Here is a 24,428-nt window from a genome sequence, read left to right on the forward strand (position 1 = left end):
ATTGTAAAGCCGGTTCAGGTAAAAAAGAAAAGGGCAGGAGAAGCCTATTCCTGACTGTAGACTAGGGCTGGGAGGAGCCATGCCGTCACCAGACTGCAGGAGAGAGCATTCACTGTGGGTGAAGTTAGGGTAAATGGACCACCTTTTTAGTTCTTCTCCCTTTTGACCCAGTTTAAACTTGTTCTGGTTTTAACATTTTCTGCTGTATTTCCCATGGATCTGTATTCGGGTTTAGTTATTGTTGTTCTTTCTCTTCTTTTCCCTCTCTCTCTCTCTCACTCTTCTTTCTTTTGTGTTTTTTTGTATGGGAAATCCAGGATCCGTTAATCTATTGAGAGTAGTTGAATTAATGGTTTCTTGGGGGTTATTGCTGGGGAGATTGGGGGTAATGGGGAGCTAACACCAAGAAGTAAATGTTCTAAGATTGATGGTGGTGATGATTGTACAACTCTTCTTAATATGATTGAACAATTGAATTGTATGATATGTGACTTAGAAGCCAATAAATCTATTAAAGTAAAAACCCTCCAGTATACAGACCAAAGGGAATGCCATACATCCCTAAAAAAACAGCAAAGAAACCATGAAACACCTCAAGACTTAGAGAGGGAGCAGGAAACCATTATGCTGAGTAAAGTTAGCGACAAAAGGACAAATTATTTATTAAAAAATTTTTAAATATCATTTTAGTGGGTGAAGGGAGACATCGGACAGTGTAAGATATGACAAAATAATAATAATAATTTATAATTTATCAAGGGTTCGGGAGGGAAGGGTGGCAGGGAGGGAGGAGAAAATATGAGGAGCTGATACCAAGGGCTCAAGTAGAAAGCAAATGCTTTGAGAATGATGATGGCAACAAATGTACAAATGTGCTTGACACAATGGATGTATGTATGGATTGTGATAAGAGTTGTACGAACCCCCAATAAAATTATTAAAAACACACACACACACACACACGATCATTTTATTGGGGGCTCTTATAGCTCTTATAACATTCATACACCATTGTATCAAGCATATTTGTGCATATGTTGCCCTCATTCTTTTCTAGACATGTACTTTCTAATGAGCCCTTGGTATCAGCTCCTTTTTCTCCCCCTCTCCCCAACTCCCACCATCGTGGCCCCTTGATAAATTATAAATTATTATTATTTTCACATCTTAACACCTACCACTGTCTCCCTTTCCCCACAGTTTCTGTTGTTTGTCCACTGGTTATGTGTCGATCATTGTGATTGGTTCCCCCTTCCTCCTACCCTCCATGTATGGCTACTCCCATTCCTGTTCCTGGATTCCATGTGTCCTGAGATCTTATGTCTTACCTGTACCTGTGCACATGCTCGGTCAAGCCCGCAGTGAAAGGCAGGACTGGGGTCATGATAGTGGGGGCTGAGGAAGCCTCAAGGAACCAGAGGAATAGTGTGTGTTTCCTTGGTGCTTTACTGCACCCTGATTGACTCATCCCTTCCTTGTGATCCTTCTGTGAGGGGATGTCCCATTGTCGACAGATGGGCTTTGGCTCTCTGTCCCGAATGCCCTCTATGATTCTTTTTTTGTGTGTGAAAGTGTAGACATACAGAAGCCTCAAAAAAAGTCTGGCAAAAATATACCACAATAATGTAATCTAAGATTATTGGAGTCACAAATGACTTACATTTTTTTATCTTTATATACTTATTTTCAAAATTTCTATAATGATAATGAATGCTTTCATTCTTAAAATGATAAAATTCATATAATTTAGAACGAAGAACATGATGATTCTTTGGAAAAGTGTATATGTTAAAAAAGTAACAGATAATAGAATACATTTATTTAGGGATTAAAGATCATTTCCAACTCTTCAAAAATTTAGTCCTTAAATAAAATTATTTCTATTTTCAAGTAGAGATAAAAAGCACTCTAGTCCTAGCAGTACATTGATAGGAAGCTGTCACAAATTAATGTCAGATTTAGAAGAGCATGAGGAATGGTATATATCATAGCTGACTTCAGATGGATCTTGGCTGAAAGCAGAAAATACCAGAAAGATGTTAACTTGTGTTTTTTTTAATATACCAAACATTCAATTGTATAATCATAGCAAACTGTGGATACCGTTGCAAAGGATGGGAATTCCAGCACCCCTCATTGTGTTCTTGTGGAACTTGGATAGACAAGAGGCCATGGCAAAGTACTGCCTGGTACTGCCAACCCCATGCTTAGCTGAGGGACAAACTGTGGTGATCCAGAGGGTTAATTGCTGATGTTTTCAGTAGATTGTCAGGTGTTGCTTCTCAGTCTGCCTTAATTTGGAAGCTCTGCTAAAACGCGTTCAGCATCATAACGTGCAAGTTTCCATGGAGAGACAGGTAGTAAGAACAAATTATTTTTGGTAAATAGAATGACAGGGTTTCTAATAAGAGGACTTCAGATGCAGGAGCAATGACAGAATCTATTTGTCCAGCACCTCAATAAGCCCTGCATAGTAGATTTGCCTGCAGGACCAAAAAGATATGGGGAACATCTGGGAGTGGCGGCAAAACAGTCCATAGCTCTTGTTCTGATCAGAACCAAAGCCTCCTTTTTATAATGTTTTCTTTTCTGAAACTAAATTAATGCCATAAAACTTGTGCACATAATTTAAAAACAAGTTAAATAAAAATAATAACTTTACTGAAATTTAAAGGATAAAGCAAAAATAGCTTTGTTCATTTCAATATGTTGTACTTGAGCATGTCTATGGAGGTAGCCAATGTAAGAAGTTACATGTTTCCATCTGCTTGTAATGGCTAAGAATTTAGGTTAAGTAAGACTAAAATCATGCTGAACCAGAGCTAGAGGCAAATGAAAGAGCAGAGGAATAGTGGCCACTAGAATTAAAACCAGTCTAAGATGAGTAATGATGGTCTAGACCAATCTAACTGTGATACATGAACGAGAGAAGCAGCCTTAGCTGAAGAAGGAATAACACGTTAAAACAAATTACAGATCATCGAAGTAAGAAAATGATAAAGTATGATTTTCTTGTAAGTAAGCTGAGCTTCATAAGTGTGCCAAAATAATTCCCTGTGTTTCCTGGTATGCAGGTAAGATAGAGTATTTCAGTAAGTAAACACACACACACACACACACACACACACACACACACACACACACGAGGGTACCCCCAAAAAACCTTTAATTTTTTTTCAAAGTTATGTGTTTAAATTTTTTTTTTTTTTACAAAACAACCTTATGAATTTCAAAGTACTCTCCATTACACTTAATACATTTGTCAAATCTGTTATTCCATTCTTGGAAACATTTTTCAAATTCATCTGTTTGGATGGCTGGCAGTACCTCCCTCTTTTTTCTTCTTCACCTCTTCTTTGCCGCCAAATTGCTGTCTGTTCATGTCCCACTGCATTTGCAGAAACAAAATGAAGTCACACGGGAGTGAGGTCATGTGAATAAGGTGTGTAGGCCAAGAGACGCATGGTGTTTTGTTTTTTTTAACAGTTTTATTGGCATCTAGTTCACACATCATATAAATCAATCGATCACACCTAGAAGACTGTACAAACATCATTAGTTTTAAAACAGTTTCTTCATCGCTGTACTCATCATTATTAGCTCCCCGTGTCTTCCCAACCTCCCATGCTTTATCCCAAGGAATTTTTTTTTTCACCCAAGCCTTAACTTTATTGATAGAAACAGTACAAATTTCAAACCAAACTGTAGTTACGCTTTTGAAACACCAAAAAAAGAAAGAAAGAAAAGGGAGGGTGGGGTGTCCTTTGTTTTCAGATGGTTACATTGTTAATTCCATAATAGCATTTACAATATCATTACTGTTGTTCTTCAAGGCCCGGACTGCTTTTGCTCTTGATACATTTGCTTGGGACATGACCAATTCTATGTCCTTAACTTCCACACCTGTTTCATCAACCTCTTCCTCTTCACTCTCCTCTTGTACAGTTGGAGTTTGTGTGTTTTCTTGAATGTTCGAGACAGCCTCACCTTGAACTTTGAACTTCTCAGCAGCTGCTAGCTGTGCTTGCTGAGATAAATCCTCGATCTTGGCTTCCCCAAAAACTATGTAAGTATCTGAAGCAGGGCTCTTGTAGACATCTGGCTTTGTGATGACAAAAAGGATATTCTTAGATTTCCGGATAGTGACTCTAGTAAGCCCTGTGACTTGCCGAAGACCCAGTTTGGACATAGCCTTGCGTGCCTTCTTTTCACTCCGACTCTGCTTTGCTTTACTGACTGGTTCCTCATCGATTTCAGCTGCCGCTGCCAACTGGGCTTGTTGTGTGGTTGCCTGTGTGGAATCCTGCTCTTCGAGCTCTGGTACTGACTCATCACTGTCAGATTCTGTTCCAGATCCTGTCTCAGCCTGGGGCTGTGGCAACTCCTGCTCGGTGGCAGGGACGGTTTCTATGGCTTCACCGGGCATTTCGCACAGGGGACGCAGAGCCAAGATCTTTATCCCAAGGAATTATTAATCTAGTTATTATCTCTATAGATTTACCCATCCTGGATTTCATATACAGAAAAAAATAAAAAATGAAGAAAACACCCCTAACGACAATAACAAAGTAAAACCGATAAAACCCTCGATGCAGAAAGCAGAAAATATTACAACTAGTACACATTTAAATGGATCATAGGGAGATCAGATGACAGAATGCTAATTTTTAACTCAACTGTCTCTGCAAAAATCCACTTTCCAATGTATTCTGCACGTTAGCAAGAGTATTCACATCTCTGGTTCATGGTCAGAGGGGATGCACCAAGCCCTTAATCTACATGTTTTTCCCCTTCATGGGGGATGAGGGTAGGAGGAAGGAACAGCTTTCAAATAGGTCAAAAGGGAGATCAAATGATAAGATTTATCTGCATGGTGTTTTTTTGTCAAAAACTGGCACACTGAGATGGCTCTGTGAGCAGGTACATTGTCGTGGTGGCAAAAGCGGTCTCCTGTCTGCCACAAATCAGGTCTTTTTCATCCCACACTGTTACACAATCTTTTCAGAACCTCTAAATAGAAAGCTAGATACACAGTCTGACCTGGTGGAATGAACTCCAAATGCACTACTCCCCTCACATCAAGAAAACAAAAGAGTATTGTGTTTTGGGGATACGCCCTCATATGTGTGTGTGTGTATCTCTCTCTCTATGTATATGTATAGACACACACACACACACACACACACACACACACACACACAAGAAAAACCACCATACGCTATTTCAACCATTTTCACAAGGCTGGAAGCGTCCGTGACACCCATGAATCCTTTTTTGACCCTACATGGTAAGGAAGACATTTAGCCTCTGGTTCCTGAAAGGATCACAGCAAACATGTTTGCTAGTTAACATCAAATTAGAGGTATACTAATATATATATATATAGAGAGAGATACAAGAGAGACAATAGGGAAATGGAAAAGTAGACTTCTCAAGATTGTAAGACTGAAAAGAGATTGAAGTACTGTATGCAATTTAAAAATATTTCATAAGGTAACTTTTTATTACATTAGAGAATTAGAAAAACATAATTATTAATAAAGTGTGCTAAAAGAGCTGCATTTTATGTACCTCTATTAACATTAGTTGTGTATCAAATCTTCACTGTACAATGTTTGCAAGCATTAGCTTTAAATGTGGTCATACACATGTGGGCTCCTGGCCCCAGTGCCATGACGGCGCTGCTTTGCGGACAGGCTCTTTCAGCCTGGTGGGCAGCATTGGGCAAAGTTAGAACAGAAACAAAGTTCAATCTTCCCATTATTAATAGGAAGATGCAACCTTAAAATCGTCCATGTATAAGAGTTTAACATCAGGCAAAAATGCGTTAGATCCTAAGCTCAGATAAACAAATTGTCTTATTTACCTACACAAATATCTGCTGGGACATTTGGAAGTGATGTAAGATGTAAATGAAATCTTCCTTGTTTTGCACTCTCTGTGCCTTGCAGGACATTTACCTCTCTCTACATGGCTCAGGAAGGACAAACATGCTCAGCATATATCAAGATAAAAGAACTGAAGAAAAAAATTTGAACTTCAAATTGAACACATCCAATCATTGTGTTCACAAATGTCTACAAAATGCCTGAATGTTCCTCTTCAGATAGCTCATTACCTGGCTCTTGAACCTCAAAGTCAAACCCCAGTACTGTTGAGTCCATTTTGATTGGTGGCAACCCCGCACGTTGAGAAAGTAGAACTTCCCTCCGCACAGAAGCGGGTTGTCAGGCCTTTCTTCCACCGTACTGCTGGGTGGGTTCAAACACTGTTGTTGTTGTGAGGTATCGAGCGGGATCTGACTCATAGAAACCCTATACAGCAGAACAAACATTGCCTGGTCCCATACCATCCTTACAACTGTCCTGTCCGAGCTCATTGTGGCAGCCCTGGAGCCAATCCACCTTCTTAAGAGCCTTCCCCTTTCCTCACTGTTATCCATCCAACCCATTAAGCTTGAGGAAGCAGCGCCTCCCCAGTCATATGTTAAGTGCCTTCCGATCTGAGGGGCTCAATTTCCTGAACTATATCAGATGATGTTCCACTGATATCCATAAGGTGGTTAATCCTTCACAAATAGACCACTTATTTCTTCTTTCTAGTCCGTCCCAGTCTGGAAGCCCTGCTGTAATTGTTCTGTCCACCACAGGTGACCCTGCTGATACCTGGAATGCCAGTGACATAGCTTCCAGCATCACAGTCACACACAAGCCACCACAGTATGGCAACCTCACAAATGAATGGTGGGGAGGCCACTGATTAAGACTTTTAAGTACCAGATTTCAGAGTTCATTCAAAAAGTCCTAAGATGCCAATGGACATTTCTGATGTTTGAGTCTAAAATTCATGCTTCCGTAGTTCTGTGATAAAAACACCCCCAAACAGTAACAACAACAGTAGTGGTGAGCTTGCAACAGTGAGTTTATACTGAGTCACTAGTAGATGTTGTTTCATCAGAGTTCAAATCCCAGCTGTCTGCCGGCGGTCTTTGTGGTTCAGGCATCCTGAGCATGCCTGTCTGCCCAGGGTAAGGCAGGCTCATTGTAGGCATATAATTCCCCGACGATCATGTCTGCTTCCCCACATCAGTTGGCTAACTACTGGTCATGTACTGAAGGCAGTAAGAGTGAGGGTCTGATAGAATTTTTGTTTTGTGAAATTCTGTATGAATCATTACGTCATGTCTCAGTGAGAAAAGAATCTAACAGTGACCTGAGTTCTCTGGGACAGTTGGCCACATCTGTAACTCTGCCTCACGTTCCTTCTAAGGGTTGGCAGGACACTGCTGGTTCAACGTAATCTGAAGCTTAAATATCTCAGGAGGCATTGCATTCTCCTGGTTTCTCACAAAGGGTTAAGTTATTTTTGTAGCCCAGAATGAATACACACACACCCAGCATGCTTTATAGATGGAGGATTCGAATCCCAGGCCCAACAAACCCTCTGGGTCCTGGTGACTTCCCAGATAAAGTGTTGAGTGATTTCAAGAACAGGGATTGCATCTGATTGTGTATTCCCAGCCTAGCATAGTGTTTAGCACATACGATTTTATTCCATAAGTCTCTGTTGATTGGACGAGGGACAAATGTGCACTGTTTAGTTGCTGGGCTTGCTGTCTTTATAACCCTGTTCTCCTTGTCAAGGAGGCCAGTGGCAGAGTGGGTTAAGCATCAGTGCTGCTAATCACAGGATCAGCAGTTTGAACCCACCAGCTGCTCGGCAGGAGAAAGATGTAGCTGTGTAGCTGTTCACTCCTGTAAAGGTTTAAAAGTCTTAGAAGTTACAGCACCGGTTCTCCTTGAGTCTGAAAAGGTGCCCTGAGGGCGTAGTGGTGACACATTCCAAGGTACAGTCTTGGAAACCCACATGGGCAGTTCTACCCGGTCCTATGGGGTCGCTGTGAGTCACAATCGCCTCCAGGGTTGTGAGTTAAGAGTCTGAAACGACTCGCAGGCCGAGCCTATGGGGTTTTATTTAGAAAAAATAAATTTAATTCTGCCCGTCTTCTGTTGTTGCTCTTTGGCCAGTAGAGGGAGGTCAAGATCCACTTTGGGATCAGAGAACACAATGGAAGAAAGAAAGCTTGCAGTCAGAATTTCGAGTCCTAAATAACGAAGTGGGTGAGTTTGAATTTACCAAGATGACTTAAAAGCCTTTACCTAAAACATTACTTCTGCAGTGCTAACTACTTTAACATCACGTGGATAATAGAGGAAAGAGCTTCAAATTTTTTGTGGAAAAAGGGAATGACAAGATATGTATTTCTTTCCTTGATTTTTTGAAGCCCCTTCTAAATGTTTAAAATGCTTATTTTCAATTTAATTTTAAAATATGAAAAACACCAAAAAAGTTTAAAGGAGAAAATGAAACACCAAAAAATCTTAAAGCAGAAAATGAAGATTTCTTGATCTATTATATCCAATATTTTGACTCATATATAAGTGCATTCTATTTTATTTTTTAGATTTATAGAATTTAGTACTTAAACTCCTCAAGGATCATGCTTTTCACTTTGCTGATTTCTCCCAAGTGTCTAAAATATTGCCCAATACACAATGATTGAAATGCGGAGTGAATCAAGGTGATAAGATAGTTATGGTTTTAAATAGCCCTCTATGTAGCCCTGTTACTACATGTAGTGGGTACATGTTGGGCTGTGATGGTCAGCAGTTCAAAACCAACAGCAGCTCGGCAGGAGAAAGACTGGGCTTTCTACTCCCACGAACAGTTCCAGGCTCGGACACCCACAGGGGTGTCTATGAATCAGCACAGACTCAATGGCTGTGAGCTGTTTTGGTGCAAGGGGGTGTGCAGGTAGCTGACCAGTTGGAGGTTTGAACCCCCCAGTTGCTCTGCAGGAGAAAGATGAGGCTGTCTGCTTCTTTGAAGACATACTTCCTCAGGAACCTACGAAGCAACTTCCAATTGGAATTGTTTCGGTGGGAGGGACTTATGTATAAAGTTTATATAATTAAAAACTGGAATGCACTGTAAAGATTTTTCTACATTGTATTTTAGTGTCTGCATTATCTTTGTATGTAAAGAAGGCAAAAAATCCTCTCAACCGAATCAATAGATATAATAATAAATGGGGAAACTATTGAAACAGTTTAAGGACTTCAGTTTGCTTGGATGCACAAACAAACAACACGTTGCATTGGGCAATTCAATTGCACAACCCTCTTTAAAGTGTTAACGAGCAAAGATGTCACTTCGACCACTGAAGTAGTTTGACTGACCCAAGCATTAGCATTTTCTTTGAAAAGAACTTGTTTGGTTATTTATAACATTTTCCCTTCATCTTATGTGCTTTGGACACGTTGCCAGGCCAGATCAGTCCTTGGCGAAGGGCCTCATGTTTGGTAACGTGGAGGGGCAGCAAAAATGAGGCAGGCCCTCAATGCGGTGGATTGACGCCATGGCTGCATCAGTGGGCTCACGGATAGGAACAACCGTGAGGACGGCACAAGACCATGTAGCCTTTTGTTCTGTGATGCATTCGGTCATTATGGGTCCGAGCCCATTCTACAGTACACAACAACAACAGCAATTTCACCGGCATGCAGTTCAGATATCATGCATCTCAATAATGCAATCACCTTCATGGAGTTGTGCAGTATCACTGCAATCGATTTCAGTCCATTTCTTCTTCTTTGTATTCATTATTGGCAGCTTCCCATTTCCTGCCAACCTTCCTGTCATGTCCCTTTGAATCTGTTAATCCAGTGTTGTCTCTACCAGTTTACCTAATCTGGGTTTCATAAACAGAAAATCATACAAAATAAAGACAGAAAACCCACAAATAGTCCAACTGCAAAAACAATCCAACAAAAACAAAGAAAAATCTCAATCGATGCAAAGGAAAATATTAAAAACTGGAGCAATTATACTTTGGGTCAAGAGGGAGATCACTGACAAGGTGCCAGTCACGTTTTGACCAAACTACAGTTGCAGCCATCAACCCTGCGGTCTGGTAACAAGGTAACATTCTCATCTCTGGTGCATAGTCAGAGGGAATTCACCAGATTGGGAGACTCTGCAAATGGGTTTTGGGCTTTCATTGTCATCCAGAGCCTTCTGCAAACTGGGTATTCACAATTTAAATTGTAATACCATTCCGGGTCCTGGGTTTGGATTTTATGGTTTACAGTTCTTGGATTACAGAGGCTGGTGCGCTTCTTCCAAGTGGACATAGCCAAGGCCTCTCTTAGATGGCTTCTTGTTTTAAGACGAGTCTTTAAGACATTCTTTCTGAGAGCCGGGCACCATATGCTGTCGTCACCATACTTTGCTACAGCACCTACAACTTCAGTGATAACTTCATCAGGGCCATTTCATAAGAACTAATTATTTCTAAATTTGGGCTACAATTTTGTGTGAGCTCAAAAATCCATTCATATATCTATGGTTTAAATATGTCCATGGTTCACTTTAAAGAAATCATTATTATTTTGTTGAAGAACATTCTAAATTATCCCTAGGGGGAGGAGACAACTTTTAAGTACAAAAGAATTCAAATGAGTAAGCGTGGAAAGACCGAGGGAAACAGAAAGCCACCCTTGGAATTTCAAAATGACCTTGGCGCAAGCAGGGCTCCGGATGACCGACCCACTCGGAGGTCAAAATTTAAGGATAGTCAGGGTCTTTGAAGAACCCTAAATATTTATTAAATCCAACAGGAAAATTAGTAAATTTACAGGGAAGAAACCTGGCAGACACCAGCTCAATGAACATTTACTGCTGGCCACAATGTATTCCTTCCTCAAATCCAGCCCCTCAACACGCTCCTTAGAAAAAGTCCGAAAATGAAAATTGAGGGCTTCTCAAAAGAACTTGACTTCAGGAGAGTCACGTCTCCAGCAACACGGAAAGACTGAGGAGCTGTCACAAGTGGTAGCACGCTAAGGGAACCCTACAACTAAATGAAACGTGGGATCGTGTGTGAATCTGATTCTAGCAGTGGGAAACCTGGAGACATGAGAACACAGTTTGCGGTTGAGTTAAGAGAGTAGCATGAAAAAGAATTTCTGTGTTTTGAACATGGGCCCATGGTTAATTAAGATAATAAGTTATGGGGAAGTGGGTGGCGAGTTCATGGAGATTCTCTGTCCTATTCCCGCGTCGCTTCTGTGAGTCTCAAAACTTTCCCTAAGACCAAGCCCAAAGAGAACGCAAAAGCAACCCCCCAAGCTGTTTATACTACAAAACAAAAAAATTAACTGCCTCTTTTCATCTCGGTAGAGCCCTCAACACATAACTGCAGCCCTAACCATGGCAAGTATTTCTTGTATAAACAGCGGTCATTTCTTGACAGAATCCAGAAAGATCTGGGTCTATAGAGAGTTGCATCTCCCCTGTCAGAAAATCTACAAAGCATTGGTTGTGTGAGATGACAGTCGCTTTGTACACAGAATCTTTCTTGCCTTGGGCATTTGTTAATCTCAATAACAATAGGCATCATCTAGTTCTATCTATCCCTTTACAGTCCATAGTTAACTATCAACAGCTTTGTCTAATGGCCACTTGTTAGTGTGAAAAGAGAATGAGAATAGTAGTTAATGTTTATTTATTGCTTTATACTTTGCAAAGCAGTCTTAAATTCATATGTCATTTTAACCACCCTAGCCCTATGAAATAAACAACAACAACAACAACAAACCACTGCCACTGATTCGACTCTGACTCATTGTGATTCCATACAGGGTCGCCAAGGCTGTAAGTGTCACCGAGAGCAGACAGCCTGATCTTTTTCCCAAGGAGTGGCTGGTGCATTTGAACTCCAGACCTTAGGATTAGCAGCCCAGCACTTACCTGACAACTCCACACAGCTCTAGTTAGCATTGTTGTTTTGCATATTTCAAAACATAGACTTTGAGAGACTAATTTGCCTAAAGTCACGGAGCTGGTTAGTGGGCGGTATTCTTTCCTGCTTCACCGAAACTGTCCTCAACTGTTGGAACATGGAGTGGAGTGCTAAATTCTCCTGCTCTCAAAGCTCAGAAAAGGGGACAATACTTGTGATGTTATAAATATAGTAATAACAACCCATACTAATACCTAGCCCTTATTGCACTTTTATAGTATGCTAGACAATTTGCCAAGTGCTTGAAAAACAGACTTTTTTTTTTACAGTTTTACAGGGACATGAAACAGGTGGAGAGGGCTGTCGTCTGATTGAATGTGCTGGGCAGGAGGAGAGGAGTTCTGATATGTTTCATTATAGGTATATGAGCATTGGAAAACACCGTCACAGACTATGATGGAGCCGCTATTACAAATATGGAGTGCAGAAGAAGAATCATGAGGAATATGATTGCATTTTTGAAGATGCACGTGTGTGCAAGCAACTCTACAGTATGCCTACTGCTTGACTTCATTAAAGCACTTAGAATAATTTTTCAAGGTTAAAAAAATTAAATGTCGTTGCTGTTGTGACAGCACAATATGATGTTGAGGCTGAAATAAGATCAGAAATGGGAACTTAAGCTCACGTCCTTCTGCGGCCTCATTTGTTTCTATGGTTTGAGTGCTCCTGTCAGCACGTTTCCACCGATTCGATTGGTGTAACTAGCTTCAATTAGCCTGGCGTAACCCTCTTTTGAAAACCAAATCAGACTACAATTACAGTGTGTGAGACAGACAGGGTGTGGAGGGGTGTAAACAAATGATCAGTAATTAACGGGGAGAAGCTTGCTGACACAAAGTCTGATGTGGGCAGTGTTAAAGAAACACATGTCTGTCCTTATTATAGTATAGGATCTGGGTTTTCCCCATTAGCAATTCCACAGCTGTATCTGTCAGAGAGGAAGAGAATGGAGAGTCAGTACCTTGTTCAGCAGCCTTATATTAGCCGGTCAAGAACACACACAGTGCCCAGGGGAATGTAAAGAGCCGTCCTTCCGAACAGAGTGATGTCTTCCAAACCGCAGACTCACAGGGGTGGGGGTGCTGTCACGCACAACCATGGTCCTCACCAAGATCCTTCCATTGTAGGAGAAAAAGGGGAAGCTGTACCTCTGGCCTTACGTCTTTCCCATGACCTGGTGGTTGGTGTCAGGTGCCGGAGTCTAGTCCAACGCCCAGTGGCCCTGTGCACAACCACCCAGCGGCCCTTCTCACCGCGGCTGCTCTGTTGGGGCTCCTTGTTGCAGGCACCCTGTCAGTCCCTCTCGTCTCCTTGAGGCCTCTGGACCCCTTGAAGCACTTTCCCCCATCTCTTCAAGGGGGGGGGGCACACTTTCTGGTGCCCGGGCAAGTTGTTAGTTTCTTCGGACTATACACTGGATAGGGTAGATAGGGGGGGTTAGAATCCTGTGAGTGGGGTGTCAGACCCTTCGCACTGCCAAATGAAACATTCTTCTCTTAGGAAGTTGTCCGTTTGATAACCTTACAAATCCAGCTGGACCGGAGGATGTGCACTGGTAGAGATAGCAACTGGAAACACCAGAGGATGTACACTGGTACTGATAGGAACTGGAAACACAGGGAATCCAGGACAGAAGATCCCTTCAGGACCAGTGGCGACAGAGGCGATACTGGAAAGGTGGAGGGAAGGGGAGATGGGTAGAAAGGGGAAACTGATTACAAGTATCTACGTATAGCCTCCTCCCTGAGGGATGGACAACAGAAAAGTGAGTGAAGGGAGACATGTAGGACAGTGTAAAACATGACAAAATAATAATAATTTACAAATTATCAAGGGTTCATGAGGGAAAGGAAAGTGGGGAGGGAGGGGGAAATGAGGAGCTGATACTAAGGGCTCAAGCAGAAAGCAAATGCTTTGAGAATGATGAGGGCAACGGATGTACAAATGTGATTGACACAATGGATGGATGGATGGATTGTGATGAGGTGTATGATCCCCCAATAAAATGATTTGAAAAAAAGAAAGTTGTCCATTTGATATTATTTTAAAATACTCCTGTTTATTTCTTTATTCTGGTTCATATTACCGTGTGCTCAGTCCCTTGCATACCTATTAGGTTATGATCATAGGACAGCATGAAGAAAATCCATAGCATCCATTACTTCAGGAAGGAAGAGTAAGGGGGAAAAACGTACACTGTGGTGGGGAATTTCAATTTTACCTTTTGTATAGGTTGGTCAACAGAGTCATTAGAGATTTTCTTACTTTACAAAATTCCTCATCCATAAATTATGCCTGATAAATAATTGCAGTGTAGACAATTAGAATTAGGTTTTAGAAAAATAATAACTGTGATATATAGTTAATTTGAAAAGGGATGCTATATAATAACATATATAATACAATATGGTACCAACTTTGTAGAAAAAATACAGAAAAGATGACTAGAAAATTATTCATTAACATATTAATGGCAGTAATATATGAAAGGTAACAGATGAGTGATTTTAATTTTTTTAATATACTATTTTGGTATTAGCTTTTTCAAAAAAAAATGAGTCATAATAATCATTTGTTAACACTAGAATCTCGTCATTTGAGGATTTTTTGTAGTCTTGATATAATAATTTCTTTTACTTTTGAAATGAAAACTTTTATATGTATTCAAAATAGCAAGGTACCTAATGTCATGTTTGTATACAAATAGACACACTCAAAGACTCTTCATATCAAAGTCCTGTTAATTTTTTCTCTAGTCAAAATCAATTTGATGTCGGAGAATTTCTGATGAATTATATTTTTAACGAATAATCACTTTCAGTTAAAATGTTCTATGAGATGTCTTGTAGAGTTGTTTTATTTTATCAGAATTAGCAGTTAAACTCCAGGTCAGAAAAGAGATTAAGTATCTATATCTGTAGTTTTAGCAAACTATCAGGGATTGGAAGTAGCATTTCTTAGGTACTCTATACCTTTTGACTGTTAATGGATCATTTTCTGTAAAAAATGTGGAATAAGTCAGGACAAATCAACCTTATTATATAGCTCAGTCCAACTCAAGTCCAGAGGATCAATGCTAGCCAGGGACCCTCTTCAGACTTGCATAGCTGCAGGCCGATGGCACTGCTGAAGTGGGATGCAGGAAGATGTATCAGAGGCTGGGACATGCAGACTTGTGTGGATCCAAAGTTGGCAGAAACATGACAAGGCACCTAGAGTTCTCAGCAGCTCCCAGGGTGGGGCAGCCCATGTGTGGCTGCCCCTGAAGGCGTGCACAGTTTCCAAATGCAGGAAGGCGAAGGGGCAGATAGATAGATGATAGATAAGGTTCCTAGTTTCTCCTTTATAAAAAGGCCACACCACCAAGGAGTCATCATCAGCCTGAAACCTGATTGACAGGTTGGATTTCACCCCTACATGTTCACCCAGGGTCAAATCGACATAAAATCTAACTGCCACAGGGTGTTTAGAGTTGAAACTCTAAACTGTTCCCTCCTCCAGGTTTGGACTTTATTATTTACAATCCTTGGATCACACAGGCTGGTGTGCTTCTTCTGTGTGGGCTTAGGTCACTTTACATAGATGACTGCTAGTTTTAAGATAACCCCAGACACTATTCTTTTTTTAAAAAAAGAAATCATTTTATTGGGGGCTCGTACAACTCTTATCACAAACCACACATCCATCCATTGTGTCAAGCACATTTGTGCACCTGTTGCCATCATTGTTCTCAAAACATTTGTTTTCTACTTAAGCCCTTGGTATCAGCTCATTTGTTCCCCTCCCTGTTCTCTCCCATCTCCCTAATGAGCCCTTGATAATTTATAAATTATTATTATTTTGTCATATCTTACACTGTCCGACGTCTCCCTTTACTCACTTTTCTGTTGTCCGTCCCCCAGGGAGGGGGTTATCTGTAGATCCTTGTAATCGGTTCGCCCTTTCTACCCCACCTTTCCTCCACCCTCCCGGTATCGCCACTCTCACAACAAATGGTCCCACCATCTGTCCTGGATCTCCTGTGTTTCCAGTTCCTACCCAGACACTATTCTTTCTGATAGTTGGACACCATCAGATTTCCTCATCACAGTTCGCTATTATACCCGTGAGTACCAAGTAGGGCCATGCCAGAAGAACTAATTATTCTTACATTAGAGCTACGATTAAGTGTTAGATAAAAATCTATCCATATATTTATGGTTTATATATGTCTTAGTTCACTTTAGAGACATCATTATCATTTTATTGGAGTACATTATAGACAATCCATATGGGTGTAAGTTAATGCTATTGATAGTATCATTAATTTAGTCAGTGATATATAATGTAAAAATAATGTTGAGAAGAGGAAATTATATATGTAGAGGACATCTTTTTAGGCTAAAATACACAGATTGTTGACTAGACAGATTCAAAACTTAAGTGACTGACACTAATTGTGTAAACCATGAGAGCTGGAGAGGTGGTAAACCCTTTAGCAACATCTATTTACAAAGGTAGAACCCTGTTTGGTAGACTAATTGATGTCAAAAAAGCGAAGAGGATGTGAAAACATCAGTTGTATACTGGCCCCAGTTACCATTCGTTGGACACTCAAAGCAAGAGGTCTAAACCAAACCAAGGTCCAAGGGCCACCAGTCCATAACCTTAGGATAGCAGCCTTCTGTTTCCTCTCCACTAGGGTGTTTCAGCTTCAAGTCTAAGAGAGTATTTCACTTCCTTAAATCTCGTACTAGTGAGTTTAAAGTAAAGTCTAGTTGCTTAGTGGGGTTTTCAATTCAGGTCCTTCTGGTGTGGCCTATGAAAGATGTTGTACACCTCAAAGAATCAAAAGGTCAAATTGTCTGCAGCCTGTGGCCTGGGTCACCAAGGGAGTAGGTAAAAACTTGGTCAAAAGTGACCAATTAGCAACTTAATACCGGGTTTATTCTCCCCTTGGGGACTGTATGGGTAATAGTGGTTTTTTTTTTTAACCAATGGCAGGCTTCTCCACCCCGTTTGCTCACCATCAAAAGGGTACTAGTCTCCTCTGGTACAGTCATGTCCCCTGCTCCTCTTCATTTGAGTTCCCAGGGTAACTAACTACTTTTGTAGGAGCGCCTGTGACTTTGGGGTGAGCACAGCACACTGTTATATGGCAGGAACGGATTGGTGTTCTCCCTCTCCCACAACATGAGAAACGGATCCCCTCTGGAGGGATCTCACTTGAAGTGGTCCCTAAGATGTTCAGTTACGGACGTGATATATGGCTCATATATCTGCCTCTCTGTTTGGGGGACAGGTTTAGATGACATGACTTGAGAAGCGAAGACTGTTTTGATTTGTTTGTTTTTTATCAGTAGAGCAGCGGGCTCATACAGTATTTGTCCTTTTGTTGTTGACTAGCTTCACTCCGCATGATGGTTTCCAGGTCCATGGTGTTGTATGGTGTCTTGTGGTTTCATCACGGTTTTTCAGGGATCAACAGTATTCCATCGAATGCATGTGCCCGAGTGTCCTTCTTTCTTTTATCACAAAAATAATTATGGAGTTTGTTTTTGCCAGTTTCACCAATATCTAGTTCACCAACATATCATACACTTCACGAGTTCAGTCCCATACATAGCAGTCATGCGACCATCACCACGATCAATTCCGGGATATTTCTTTTAAAATTTTTTATTCCAGGACATTTCTTCTCCCGTGTACTCCTTGCTGGCTCTCCATTTTCTGCCCACCTTCCCTGCCATGTGCCTTTGAAACTATTAGCCCAGTCGTCGTCTCTGTAGGTTTCCCTATCCCAGGGTTCATATACTGAAACACACAAAATCAAAAGAAAACACAAATGAATGGCCCAACAACAATGGCAGAATGAAAGTGAACAATCTCCATTGAGACAAAATAGAAAATACTAAAAACGGGAACGATTATACATGGCATCCAGAGGGAGGTCAAAGGCCGAGGTCTCGGTCACATTTTGACCTAAGTACAACTGCACTGATCTGCCCTCCAGTGTGCTCCGTCTGACCACAGGGCCTTCTTTGCCTGGTCCACAGTCAGAGCGGACTCGCCTGGGGCTGTAAACCGCATGTTTAGAATTTAGGCTCTAATATCGCAGGGTTTGTTTTTCACTTTTACAATTCTTGGATCACTTAGGCTGGGGTCCTTTTTCCATGTGGACTTAGCTGATGCTTCACTTAATTGGCTGCCTGTTGTAAGACAAGCCATTAAGACCACAGATGCTATTCATTCTGATAGCCGGGCACCCGATATTCTCTTCACATGTTGCTAGAGCACCTACAACTTTAGGGACCGTTTCATTGTACCAGAGTTTCTTTATCCATTGTTTTATGGATGCTTACGGAAGCTATTTCCAGCTCCTTGCCATTGTGAAGTGTGCTGCAATGACGATGGGAGAGCATCTGTTGGTGTATTGTCTCTTACTTTGGGCAGAGGTAGTGCTGGGTCATAAGGGATTTCTAGTCCCAGCTGTTTTAGGAAGTGCCACATAGCTTTCCATATAGTTGTAGATGTTTACAGTCCCATCAGTAGTATATAAGCATTCCAATCTCGCCACACCCTCTCCAATATCTGTTGTTCTCTGTGTTTTTGAGTTGGGCTATCGCTGTGGGTATAAGGTACTATCTCATTGTTGTTTTGATTTGCCTCCGCAGGATGGCTAGTGATGGTAAGCATTTCCTCCTGTGTTTGTTAGTCATTCCTGGCTCATCTCTCTTGCCCACCTTTTAACTGGCTGCATTTTGTTTTATTTTATTTTTCTTGTAGAATTTGACAGATTTTGGTTAGGGGTCATTTTCATGTTAGAGCTGTTTCTTGACATAGAAGGAGATAGAATACACATTTGAAAAATGTGGGATAAGTAGACATGGAGGGCCCTAAAAGCTTCTGGGAGCCTTGCGAAATTACGGCCTGCTTGGGAGGCTGAATCAGAAGCAAATCAGCCCTCACAGGGACTGTCGGATTGCTTCTGCTTTCTGAATTTCCCAGAAAAATATCACATTCAAAAACTGGATTAAGGTAAAAAAGATTTCTGTGCCTCTGAGTCCTGGCAGAAGCAAACAAAAATCTAATTTGGCTCGAATTATTTCTACAACTTTTCAAGAAATAACATTGAACACAGTATCAATGATAAGTAGATTCAAGAGGAGTCAAGGACAAGAAGATATACACGACAGAAACAATCCCAGGGCTTTATTTATATATAGTAGAATTACAGTCGACTGAAACAGCTATGTCTGTGTTCAAAGAAATAAAAACAAAGTTCGAAGATTTTGAAAGGAACCATAAAGAGTCAAATAGAAGTTCTAGAATGGAAAATAGTCGTGAACAAATCTAAGAGAGCAGTAGGGGTTTCACGCATCTTATTGTTGTGAGACACGGCTGAGCCAGTAAAACACCGTTCGTCCTGCACCACCCGAACAATTTCGATGTTCGAGTCCATTGTCAAATAGCAGATTAGAGTCGGCCCGTGAGAGAACTACTGAGTGAGCAAGAGTTCAGAACGCGAGGATGACAGATGAACGTAAAGTCCCTCATCAGTACACACTGGCGTTGAAGAGGCTGCTTCCAGAACATCGAGCATGTAATTTGCGATGTGAATGCGTTTGCTAAAACCCGAGTGGCGGCATGGAGGAGGCGTGAACCTCTGCTCAGAAAGTGGTCTTGTGTGTGCAAGCTTCCTTTTCATAGCTTCTCAAGTTGTCCTAGAAATGTTGAGTATATTCTAGAAGGATTACAATTACACTCCTGGTTGAGATGGTCGTATATGAATGTTTTCTTGCTGTCATAAATTTGAAAGAAGTTTAATGAAACTAATTGTTCATTTTAATTCCCTTTTCCTTCATCAACCTGAGTTGGGCGGTTGTGGCAGTTGTCTGTTCTCTGTACAGGTCTAAAATCTATTCTACGTTAACTTCATCTTCTGAAGTAAATATATTTATTTAAAGTAAGCAAATGGTAACTACCTGTTTTAATGTTTCAATTTGAGTCTTAATGGATTCATGTAGCTTGCTTCCCGAGTGCAGACTCTTATATCTTAGCTTAGGTGTCTACCAGTCAGATCTGTCAGAATACACTGAGAAAAATGAGTCTGAAGTGTTTTGTGTATGATCATATGTTCAGACACAGCCTGCTTTTTATGTCCTTGTTAGTGCAGCGACTTCATTGCATCATCTGTAAGGACCTTTGCACTCTTAGTTGAGGGACATCTAGGGTTTGGTTTCCTTCTTTTCTACGCCCTCCTGCGGTCTTCTCAGGACCACTTGCTCCTCTGCTTTACTATGTTGTTGGTGGTGTTAGCTGCTGTCAGTGGGCTCTTGCTTCACAGTGGCCCCATGCACAAAGGAACAAAATCCTGTCCATTTTTGTCCTGTGCTATTCCCCTGATCAGTTGAACATCAGACTATTGGAATCCGTAGGGTTTTCAGTGACTGAGTTTTGGAGGCAGATGGCTTTCTTCTTACTGAACAAATAACTCCTCAGTCCTGAGCCATCCCAAGATTGGCTGGGAACTGGACCATTATGCTCCAGTCTTCACTGGGTGATTTGTAGAAGTAGATCGCCACACATTTCTTCCTCACCCATCTGAGTCTGGAAGCTCTGTTGAAAACCTGTTCAGTATCCTAACAACATGCAGCTTCCATTCATAGATGAGGGGCATTGGCTAGGAATTAAACCAGCACCTCCTACATGGGATGAGAATTCTATCACCAAATCATGGCGCCCCTGGTTTTCCTTCAACTGTCATTAATCATCCGTCATCCTCTCTCCTGATTATGTGAGTTCCTACTTGGGCTTTGGGGAATATGTTATTTATCTGACAATCATCAGATTAGAGACTTAGTTTATTTCTATAGTAACCTTTTGGTTGCTAAAAGCCAGGCTGGTGGTTCAAACTCACCAACAGCTTTGAGGGAGAAAGATGAGCCTGGCTGTTCCTGTAAAGGTTTACATGCTTGGAAACCACCTACAGGGTTGCTATGAGTCAGAATCGACTCCGTGGCAGTGGGTTTAGTTTGGGGTTTGCCCTCGTAAAGGGGCTATTCCCTGTACTTTCCTTGGTTCCCTGTCGTTCATCATGTTTTAGCCCCGGCTCAGGACCACTAGAGAGCGATATTTTCTATTTCTTAACTTCATCATTTTTAGCCAACTACAAATTTGCTTGTTTAAAATTAGAAAAAGTATGCAGCAAGCTTGTATCTTTCACCTTATTCAATCCGTATACTGAATACGTAATCCAAGAAGGTGGACTATCTGAAGAACATGCATCAGGATTGGAGGAAGACTCATTACCTTATAATATGTAGATGACATAATTTTGCTTTCTGAAAGTGCAGATGACCTAAAGCATTTACTGATATAGGTCAGAGGCCACAGCCTTCAATAGGATTTATACTTCAACAAAAAGAAAATGAAAATCCTTACAACGGAGTCAATAAATGACATCATGATAAAGGAAAAAGAAATGAAGGTTGTCAAGGATTTCATCGCATCAATAATCAATGCTTATGGAAACAGCAGTTAAGAAATTAAATAGCAAATTCCACTGGGAAAATTAAAAGAACTCTTTAAGGTTAAAAACAATGATGTCACTTTGGTGGTTTGCCTCACATGCATGTGAAAGTTGGACAATGAAAAAGGAAGATTTAAAAGTGAACAGAGTATTTGGATTGTAGTTTTGGCAAAGAATACTGAATATTCCAGAGATTGCCCTAAGACCAAATCAAGTACAGGTACATTATACAATTTGGATCAAGTACGGCGGTAATGCTTATTAAAAGCAAGAGGCTTACATGGATTGTATGTAAAAAACAATTGCTCCAAAGGATTGTAAATCATATAATCCCAAATTGAAGGAGGGATTAGTGTCAGTGTCTAAATTGTGAGAATCGGGTTTGCAGAAGGCTATGGATGACAGTGGGAGCCCCAGATTCATTTGTGGGAATTGCATAGGAAATAAGAATTCCCTCTACTTATAATTGAAGGATGGGAGGAAAGTGGGCACTCAACAGAGTGCACTGGAGAGACGAGCATAGATCAAAGGCATACATCTGACTAGAACAATTAAAATTTTGTCAGTTAATCCCTCCTCTGATGCATGCTAGACCTGGCCTGGTTTTCAGCATTTTGTGTATTTTTGTTTTTGTTTGCTCATATTGGGGTGTATCTCAGAGGTGTGACGCCATTGGAGGTCACCCTCATGACGTTGTGTTATGTGTGGTTGGGTGTATGAAACCCAGGATTGAGGAACCTACAGGGACACCAAGAAGAATAAGGGTTTTGGGGTGCAGGGGAGGGGGCGGTGTGTATGTATACAGTGGTTGTGGTGGTGGGGTAAAAGTAAGACAATGTCAAAGAGTTTTGGAAGAAAAAGAATGTTTGGAAACTGGTAGCAATTGTATACTTGTGCTCGACGTGATTGAACTATGGAATGATATGCTAACTGTACTAATTCCAATTAATAATAAATTAAACAAACAAAAACACTAAAATAATTTCTGTTGGGTGCTGTCGAGTGGGTTCTGACTCATGGTGCTCCGCTGTGCCACAGACACAGCACTGCCTGGTCCGGCACCACTCTCACAATTGCTCCCGGTTAGAGGCCATTGTTGTAGCCCTGTGTCAATCCATCTTGCCAGGGATCATCCTCCACTTACCCAGCATGATGTCTTTCTCTAGGGACTACTTTGTCCTGGCCCACAGTTTCACATTTTGATATTTCTTTGAATAAAGGGTTCTATGATTTTGTAGCAATACTTTTGATTTGTCCTTATATATTTTAAATCTTGCCAAGTCTATGTTGAAAACAAAGTTGTTCTATCATCAAAATTTATTTAAAAATTTTATGATATGTAAATTATCTGCCAATGAAACTATTGGCAAAAAATAAAACTAAAGGGAAAAAGTTATTCTTAATGATTAATCACATGTCCATTCCATTAGGCCCTTTAGAAACTACCTGCATTGCAAAAAGCCATTTGTGTTCCCGACAAAGTCACCCATATTTCAGATTTTCAATGGGTATTTTGTCCCGAAGGTTTTATGTGATGGAGTAATTTTCCACAGTAGAAAGAATAGTGAAGCATAAGAGATGTCTTTCTCATCACGTGGGCTCAGAGTGACTGAGAAGAAGGAAATTGGAAAGGAGAGTGGGTGGTGGGGCAACTCTGTCTTTGTTGTGTTGTTGTTGGGTGTAGCTTTGAACCAGAGCAAGGCTCTGTCTGTGCTGCGGCAGCTTCACGATGGCTGCTATGTTTGAGCCTATTATTGCAGCCCCTGTGTCAGTCCGTTTTACTGAGAGCCTTTCTCTTTTTATTCGCATGATATTTCCTCTAGAGACTGGCTCTTCCTCTTACCTTGCGAGATGGAGTCTTGCCAGTCTCCCTCCCAAGCAGCAAACTGGCTGTACTTCTTCCAATACATATTTGTTTATCTTTCTCACAGTCCATGATAGAGTCAGTATACTCTACCAACACTATAATTGAAGGCAATGATTCTTCTTTTCTTCTTTATTCATTATCCACCCTTTTTATATACATATGAGGCGTTTGAAAATATCTTCAATTGGGTCCGACACATCTAAGTCCTCAAGTGACATCTTTGTTTTTTAACATTAATGAGGTTTTATCCAGCAAATTGCCAGCAAGTCAATGCATCATTTGATTTTTTGACTGTTGCCTCTAGAGGATTGTGGAGCTAAGTAAAATGAAACCCCGGACTGTGTCAATCGCTCCTCCCTTGATTGTAATGTTGCTTATTGGCCTAGTGGTGAGGATTTTCCCAAGCTCTACGTCCAATCTGTTCCCTTATACTGACAGGTAACACATATGGAAGGATTTATTCTTTGAGCTTCATCAGTAAGTCCTTAAACTCCTCTTCATTTTTAGAAAGCAAGCTTACGTCATAATGTTCAGATATAGGTGTTGAGAATCTGGAAATTGTGCCCTTAAAGCAATTGGTATGCTTTACCCCATGGACAGTCTTTAGATCTTCTCAGGAGCAGTGTTTCCTCATTGGAAGACATCAGATCTCAATGGTAATCAAACAGATAAATCGCTAAGATGCAACATGCTGGTGCTATTGTGGATCTAGAAATATGAGACCAGGAAGAAAGATGCGTGTCTAGAAGGACAGACGGTGTCCATTTGTTTGAAGGATATTGATAATTAACAAAATAAAATCCTATAGGGTTTTGGAGTTTGAGAAACACTTTCATTTATTTCATTTATCACCATAAACTGATGGGGTATTTAGAACAGAGATTGTTGGTCCATTATATAGACAAGAAAAATCAGGTTCAGAAAGAATGCTCTATTTTTGAGAGAGTATTATCTAAGAAATGTTTTGATAGCAACTTTACTTAGTATGTCATAACACTATTTACTGATAAAGTATTTCTGGAAAGTTGAATGCTAATTTCCTTTCATTTGGCCTTGAAAACCGTGTCAATTTATAAATGTGCCAATCAGATTCTACAAATGAAACACCCTGGCTTCTTCCAAAAGTAAAATTTCAATCACCTGAAATCTTGACATGGAATATGTTTCGTGGGTTTGGGTATTGT

General features: G+C 40.7%; 1 protein-coding gene across 1 annotated transcript; it reads right to left on the reverse strand.

Annotated features, from left to right (window-relative positions):
• Positions 1-3,654: 3,654 nt before the first annotated feature.
• LOC101658140 (nascent polypeptide-associated complex subunit alpha) lies at positions 3,655-4,448 on the reverse strand. The gene has a single exon (XM_004703177.3). The coding sequence runs from the start codon at positions 4,424-4,426 to the stop codon at positions 3,779-3,781; it is 648 nt and encodes a 215-aa protein (XP_004703234.1). The 5' UTR covers positions 4,427-4,448; the 3' UTR covers positions 3,655-3,778.
• Positions 4,449-24,428: the final 19,980 nt, after the last annotated feature.

This window comes from Echinops telfairi, unplaced genomic scaffold, assembly GCF_000313985.2.
Source record: "Echinops telfairi isolate 266 unplaced genomic scaffold, ASM31398v2 ScPeMD7_7468;HRSCAF=8506_0, whole genome shotgun sequence".
In the NCBI taxonomy this organism is placed as follows: Eukaryota; Metazoa; Chordata; class Mammalia; order Afrosoricida; family Tenrecidae; genus Echinops; species Echinops telfairi.

Excerpts from the sequence above, each read along its gene's own strand:
- LOC101658140 (XM_004703177.3), bottom strand. The coding sequence starts at position 4,426 with ATGCCCGGTGAAGCCATAGAAACCGTCCCTGCCACCGAGCAGGAGTTG.